Source organism: Balaenoptera acutorostrata, chromosome 9 (assembly GCF_949987535.1).
Source record: "Balaenoptera acutorostrata chromosome 9, mBalAcu1.1, whole genome shotgun sequence".
Classification (NCBI taxonomy): Eukaryota; Metazoa; Chordata; class Mammalia; order Artiodactyla; family Balaenopteridae; genus Balaenoptera; species Balaenoptera acutorostrata.
This window is the reverse complement of record NC_080072.1, coordinates 73,616,034-73,624,259: the sequence shown is the minus strand read 5'-3', so window position 1 is coordinate 73,624,259 and position 8,226 is coordinate 73,616,034. Positions and strand designations below refer to the sequence as shown.

Below are 8,226 nucleotides of genomic sequence, written 5' to 3'. Positions count from 1 at the left end.
TGAGCCAGGCTACTGTCTTCATAGAGATTTTTCAGTGTTCCCTTATTTCTCTGCACTGCCATATCCACAACTGACCTAAATGAAAGGACCAAAAGCCCTCAAGATCTCAGTTCCTTATCACATGAAAGTTTACTCCTTGCTCATATGAGATCTACTATGGTCCAGTTGCTCTCCAGGGCTGCTGCCTTCCCAGTAATTCCAGTCTGCTTCCATCATGCAGTTCCACAATCTGAATACAGGGCTTAATCATCTTTCCAGCCAAAGATCTCACTGCCATCCTCCACTGAGGATCCTGAGTTCAGTCTCTCAGCTTCAGTTTTCCACAGAATATACTACCAAAGTGCTGCCTAGCTGCATGGTGATAGGGATGAGACATGGGCTTTTGCTACTCCTCAATCAGACCTTCAAACAAGCCTAACTTTTTCATTACTGCTGCCTTTACTTTTACATGGTGCTTCAAATTCCAGAATCTTACTGCACTTCTGTAGGGGAGAGCTGGAGGGAAGAGAGATGTGGTTTGATTCTCTGAAATGTTTCCTTCTGCATTCAAACTATCATGTTCAATTTCCAAAATTTATTCTGAGTTTGGCCACTTCTGTGCATTTTCAACAATATGACCTAAGTCAGTAACCATCAATTCTCACCTGTATTACTTAGATGTTCTAACTACTTCTCCTGCCCCCAAGGGGTCCACAGAACAATTAAGGTGATTAGTTAAATGTGCAAATTATATCATGTCAAGTGCTGTTTCAAACTTCCAATGCCTTCTCATTTCAAGTTGAAAAAAACTCAAATATTTCACATGAGCTACAAGGTCCTGCATACCCTGGACCCTGCCTCTCCCTTCTCAGTGCCCCAGACACAAATGAGCTTCCTCTCTATCCACACAAAAACACCAAGCTCTATGTTAGGGCTGTTACACGTGCTGTTTCATCCAAGTGGAAATCAGCTCCGGACCTTCCTTCTTGTCATTTGGGACTCAGAAAAGCCTCCTGCTCTATGAAGTATTCCCTGACCACCAGAACCACACTGCCCATTCTGCACTAGCATCCCATGCCCTTTAATCTCTTCACAGAACATATGCCCACTTGAAATTGTCTTGTTCCTTTATTTGTGGATTGGTTTATTGGGATGTATCAATGACTTAACCATGTGAAATATACATACAGCATTGAGAAGGCAGTGGAGACTTGGAGAGAAGATTTTCACAGGCTGGCACTTTTTGTCCTATGTTTGCTCATCTCTCCTAGCAACTTGGATCAGCCAAGTGCCAGGTGATTCCCACCAAGTCATCCTTCAGATAGGCCTGAAAACCAAACCCCCCAACCCAGCCCGCCAGCTGGAACCCAACAATCAACCCCAAACTCACTCACCAACATCACACAAGGCAACCAGCTCATAAAAATAAGATTTGCTTGAAATGTTTTGGTATAATTATTAAGAAAAGTGCAGAAAAAACGACCACCTCTCAGTTGACTGACTGAACAACACAAAAAATAAAGTCCGATTTTAACATTCTGGTTACCTTTAATATATTTAATAAACTCAGATTTTAACATTCTAGTTACCATACTGGCAGAGAACACATTTTCAATACATCAAAGACTCAGAAAGATTATCAATTATTATCTAAGTCTCTACTGACCGAATTGGTCAAAAGGGCCTAGTTTGGCAAGAAAAGTGGGAAGAGAAGGGGGAAGAGGAAAAGGAGAGAGACTGGAGAGTAATCAAAGCCCAGGGTTCTTTAGAAGTTCAGCAGCATCCAGAGCCGGCCCACAGGATGGGAGTGTGAGGTAGATTGGGCTCTGGCGACCTCAGCAGGACCTAGTTCCCAGAGCCACTAGAGTGTCCAGTGCATGAAACCTCAGTTTGTGACACAGGAGTTAGCAGTGTCCAAAGATTCCAGGGTCTGGAAGGAAGAACAAACTTTGCAGAATTTGGTAAACACCACGGACCCAGCCCGTCCAGCGGCAGCACAAGAGGCACTCTCACGCAAGACTAGTGACCTGCAAATACCCAAAGCTCTGAAATGTAAATGTGACCAGTCTCAAAGGATCCCCACGCAGGAGCAGTGGGGTAGAAAGACATCCCCTGGGCTTAGGGGACAGGGCCACAACCACAGCCAGAAGCCGTGGCGGGATGCTGCAGCCCAGGGCTGAGCGGGGTGGCGCTGTCCGGCGAGGGTGCATCCACAGGCAGGGGCTGAGCCTCTGGGTCCTGATCTGTGTCTAAGGAAAGCCTCCTCTTAGCCCTGGCGGGAGCAGCTGGCTCCTCAGAGCCCTGTTCCCAAGGACGACGACGAGGGCCACATCTTCCAGCTGGGTGGCGATCCGGGGCGGATGGACCTGGGGTCGGCGGCTGGGTCGGGCCGGGCTCCCCGGAGGTGCTGGTGACCGCATCCCCGAACTGGGCGGCATAGCAAGAACCCCGGGCCGGCGAGGGGCGCCGGGACACAGAACGCACAGGGACTCGGTGGCTGGTCCCACCGCCCGCGGCTACAGCCCTACGGGGGCGCAGAGCGCGGCGGGGCAGGTGGTGCCTCTGGCCGAGAGCGGCTCCCGCGGGCGCTCGGACCTCCCTCCAGGCGTTCAGGACCTGGCTGTCCGGCGCCGTGGGCTGCGTGTAGTCCACCACGGTCCGGTCCTGCCCGCGTTTCCACAGCTCGTAGCGCTCCGGTTGCAGGATGCGCACGAAGGCGTCCATGGAGAAGGCGACCCGGGCCTCCCCGCAGCTGCACTGCGAGGCCACTTTGCCATAATCGATCCAGCGCGGGGAGGCGAAATTGATGGCTTCCGCGCAGTTGAAGCCATGGTTGAAGCCAGAGTGGTAGCCATAGGGAAAGGTCACCATGAACTCTCCAGCCTCCTGAGTGACCTGATCGAAGGGGATGCCGTTGTCCTTGAGGACCGTGGGCGAGATGAGAGCCACCTTGTGCCGCAGGAAGGCCTCACAGCCCCGCGCGCTGCCCGGGAAAAGCTCCCTGGCCAGGCGTTCCAGGCGCCGGCCGTGCTCCGGGGGCACCGCGTACCACGTCTTGGGCTCCCCGAAGTGCATGTAGTTGATGCTGTAAAGGTCCATGTCCTCCGTGTGCCAGGCGAAGGCGGTCTTCCACATGCCGAAGTACAGGTACGGGGTGTTGACGCCTTCGATGACCACTCCGCACTCCTGCTCCAGCAGGTCCTGAATGGTTCCCAGGTGTCCAAGGTTCCACTGCTCCGTGTTTTGATCGAATAAGGAGCCACTCACGTCCGCACCATATACTGGTGAATCATAGAGGCGTGTTTTCCAATATTTTCGCTCCAGCTCCTTAAAATCAAAGTGTGGTGGAGTCCGGTATTTTGCACTATTTGCTAAGTGGTGGTACTCACCCACGGTCATGGCTTTCTTCTTTTTGTGGTATTGAGTAAACACACCTGCCTGCCCAGAAGTCACCTGCTGGAGGGGAGCGGCTATTAAGATGTCACTGATATCATCATAGGTCTGTCTGGCTTTCCAGTCCTTGGGTGGAATGATCTTCGCCACGCCTGCTCGGTGTGCACCTTGGGATTCCATATAAGCAATGTATTTATCGAAATCATTAAACTCTTCTTTGGTTGGATGAAATACCATTATTCTACAACTTGGGTTCCGGGCCCAGTTCGACTTAGACTTCATAGCTTTCATTAATAAGCAGGAAACTCTCAAGTTCTGATGTATGTTCTGGGCAGGTGAGGATGCTGGAAAACACTACTTTTTCAAAAATGGGTTGGAGTATATCAGCAGGAACCCGCAGTAGACTTTAATGCAATGAGTTGATAATATTTCTTAGGCTTGCTGATTCTCCAGGGGACTCCACGCTGGGCAGAAGCCTTGCTCAGGACTGATGCCGGCTGAGCCTGCAAGTCTGTGATGTCCTTGGTTGACACTTGGCTCTGTCCTCTTGAGATCTAGTGAATCACCCAGCCCTGGCTGGGTATCCCAAATGCAGTGTCTTCAGGGCAGAATTGAAAACAAAACCTAAAAAGAAAAAGAATAGAGACAGGTTGAAAACTGATGGTTGGAAATAGTTACAAGGGAACTACAAAGAAAACACCACCATGGACTTTAATTGCATATTCAAATAAAGGCTAAAATTTCATAAGTTTGACAATACAAGAAATGGTGTTGTTGTGAACAATGGAAATTCTTGTACTCTAGTAAGGAGAACGGAAATCATTACATTCACTTTGAAAACCTATTTGGACAGTATCCACTAAAATTGAACTTACCCATGTGCTATGATTCATGCCTAGGATATGTGTATGTCTGTGCAATGCAAGTCAAGTCCGAGAATGTTCAGAACAACATGATTTCAGTAGTCAAACACTGGAAACAACTCAAATGCCAGTCAACATTAGAATGGCTAAGTACATTGTAGTATATTCATACAATGGAATACAATACAGGAATGAGATAAACAAAAACTACATGAAAATAAAAGAATAATTCTATAAACATAATACTGAGCAAAATTATCTGGACTCACAAGAATACCTATTCTATGCTTCCATTTATATAAAGATAAAAAGGTACCTATAAGATGATGATATTTTTTGGTACCAACATAATGTATGTTAGAAGTCAGAGTAGTGGTTACCTTTGTGAAAGAGAGAGGTTGTGAGTGGGGCTGTGAGGAAGTCTCTAGAATAATGTGAATATTCTGTTCTGAACCCAGGTACTGGTTACACAGCCATCAGAATGGCTCATTGTCATAATTCATCAAGTTATGATGAATCTCACAAATTTCTGTGAAATAAATTTTTTAAAATTTATTTATATTATTTAAATAAATTTAAAAATATAGTTTAGGGTGAAAAGCATTAAAGGAGACAGATAGCTTTCATCGTACCAAAAGGAAAAGGAAGGGTGATTGAAAATATATGAACTAAATATTCAATTGAAGAAGCTATAAAATAGAAGAAGAGAAAGAAGGGGTAGGAGTAAAAAAATAACAAAGAATAAAGACAAAATTAATGAAAGAAAACACATACAAGACTGAACACTGATGACCAAAAATATTCTTGGAAGAAATTAATGATAGCAATAAAGCATGGGCATAACTGAGCATAAGAAAGAAGGGGAAAATAAACCACTAGGAATGAAATAGTGCACAAAAGAATTTTTAAAATCTCCAAAGATAATCTTAGGAGAAACTTGACAGCAACATTTTCAAAAGATAAGAGAAAAGAATAAATTTCTGGAGAGGAAACATATCCAAAATGGATGCAAGAAACACCAGAAAGCTTGAATAACACCCCAGTATAAGAAGCTGGTTCAAAGTATGACCCCTGAAAGTCCAGGAGACGCATCATTTTGCATGTGAATCTAGAAAACTTTCAAGAAACAGTTAACTCTTATTGTGCAAATTGCTTCAGAGTATAGAAAAAGCTGGAAAGCTACTCAGATGAGGCTATTCTGCTCTCTGATAGCCAAACGAAAAAAGGACAATAAAAAATAAAGCTACAGGCCATTTTTGTTTATAAGCATAGAGGAAAGCATAAAATGGAATGTTATCCAATGAAATGCAGCAATATAGTAAAAGAATAATACATCATGACCAAATAGAATGCAAGTATGATTGAACATTGGAAAATTTAATGATATAATTCAGAATATTAACAAAGTAAATGAAAGATATCATCATCTTATAAGTACCAAAAAAAGCATTTGATGAAATGGAAAATCCATTCATGATTTTAAAATTCTTACTTGCAAAGCATCAAGAGAAACTTTTTTTTGTAAGATAAAGAATTTCAAGGTAAAAAATAGCAATGATCATTCTTAACAGTGAAACAAAAGTAACATTCTCATTAAAGTTAGGAAAAAGAGATGCATCAGCATGAAAAGCTGCTCAATATCACTAATTATTAGAGAAATGCAAATCAAAACTACAATGAGGTATCACCTCACACCAGTTAGAATAGGCATCATTAGAACATCTACAAACAAATGCTGGAGAAGGTGTGGAGAAAAGGGAACCCTCTTGCACTGTTGGTGGGAATGTAAATAGATAGAGCCACTATGGAGAAGAGTATAGAGGTTCCTTAAGAAGCTAAAAATAGAATTACCATATGATCCAGCAATCCCACTACTGGGCATATACACAGAGAAAACCATAATTGAAAAAATACATGCACCCCAATGTTCATTGCAGCACTATTTACAATAGCCAGGTCACGGAGGCAACCTCAATGCCCATCGACAGATGAATGGATAAAGAAGTGGTGGTACATATATACAATAGAATATTACTCAGCCATAAAAAGGAACGAAATTGAGTCATTTGTTGAGACGTGGATGGATCTAGAGACTGTCATACAGAGTGAAGTAAGTCAGAAAGAGAAAAACAAATATCGTATATTAACGCATGTATGTGGAATCTAGAGAAATAGTACAGATGAACCGGTTTGCAGGGCAGAAGTTGAGACAGAGATGTAGAGAACAAGCGTATGGACACCAAGGGGGGAAAACCGCGGTGGGGTGTGGGTGGTGGTGTGCTGAATTGGGCGATTGGGATTGACATGTATGCACTGATGTGTATAAAATTGATGACTAATTAGAACCTGCAGTATAAAAAAACAAACAAACAAACAAAAAACAAGTAATACTAAACTTTTTTTGGGTTATTTGTATGGAAATATGTTAATATAAAGGTTTCAGACATTACATGAAATTTCCAGAAATCTTATATCTTCTGGTCTAATGTTATAAGTCATAATTCTAGTTATTACTTTAAAATGTATATCTCAGAAATAACAAAATTTCCTTGTCAATTGCTTTATTATGAAATTTCATCCAATCTTTAACCGTGGTCATTTTCAAGTCTTTTGTCATTTACAGACAGTTCTGGGTGTTCTCTGATGCTTTTGCAAAAATGATCCTATAAAAGGGTCTCATCTTCAAGGAATTCATGGAAAAGACTCTGACAAGTACAGGTTTCTGGTAACTGACTATACTGCTGAACTGAATGAATAAGCATGTTCAGAAAACTAATGGAAAACTGATGAATTCATAAAAGTGCTAACAAAAGATCAAGACAAAAAAAAATTAATTAGGTGGGACTGAGTCAACTTATGAGGATGATTTAATTTTTGTGACTTTCTGTTTGAATAAAAAAAAGAGAAATCCCACAAGGACTCGGAGGTAAAAAATATACAAATCAATTTCCACTGCAAAGTAAAGAAGTTGTTACAGTGGAGGATTACTGGACTGAATGTCAATATTATGACATAGTATGAGTGAGTTTCATGTTTGGTAATTGCAATCATTGTTGCTTTTGTTGTGGTCATCCATTTACAATGCTTGGTGTCAGTTTATTTATCCCTTATAAAAATAAAATACAGTGTGTGTGTGTGAAAAGAAAAAAACATATTGAAAACAATGTGAAAAATAAATCTCACCATGTACACACCACGTTCAACTTGAACTGTATAGAGGATATGTAATAGTTATGATTTAGGACAGAAAATATATGTGAACAATTAAGAAAACACAAAAATAACCAAAGCAAACTATCTCATTAACCCAATTTCAAGTGCTCCCTTATTACTGTTTCCTAATCCTCTTAAGCTCCCCTAATTTCCACCGTTCAAATATTCTCTCTCACTTTCCCCTGTCCTCAAACTTCAGGCGCCCCTATTCCACCCCACTTAGAATCCTCCGAATGTCCGAAAAGTCCCTAGGTGATCTGGCCCACCATCACCTCTTGAACTCACCCCTTTCGACCCTGCTCCTTGCTCTCTCATTCCAAACACATTCCTGGCTGTGTCTCAAAAAAGGCCGCTATACTCTTGTCTGATGGTCTTTGCACCCAGGCAACTCTCAAGCCTCAGCCCAAACATCACCTTTTCAGGGAACTCTCCTCTGATTGTCTTGCTTTGGATAAAAGTAGAGACGATTTTCTTTCCAGGAAAACAGGTACTCTCTCAACAAAACATTTCCAAATGAAACTTGAACTGATGGGCAGTACCCATGTATCTCTTCCAGATATACTGACATCAGCCCCATGGTAACTCCAACGTTCCTGATTGCATCACAGTGGAATCCAACTGGCTCTTCCAACTGTCTACTAAAAGGTCTCCTTTTTAAAGTTATCAGCCCACAAAACACAGGTATTTTACCTGAAATTTTTCCTTTAAGATTTCTTACAAGAAAATAAATGAGATCTAAATATTATACAAATTTCAGGGTCCTTTTAGGTCCAGAGGG

At 42.4% G+C, this 8,226-nt stretch overlaps 1 protein-coding gene across 1 annotated transcript; it reads right to left on the bottom strand.

Annotated features, from left to right (window-relative positions):
* Positions 1 to 2,097: 2,097 nt before the first annotated feature.
* LOC130708891 (lysine-specific demethylase 4D-like) lies at positions 2,098 to 3,663 on the bottom strand. Its single transcript, XM_057553290.1, has one exon. The coding sequence runs from the start codon at positions 3,661 to 3,663 to the stop codon at positions 2,098 to 2,100; it is 1,566 nt and encodes a 521-aa protein (XP_057409273.1).
* Between the last annotated feature and the right edge of the window lie 4,563 nt (positions 3,664 to 8,226).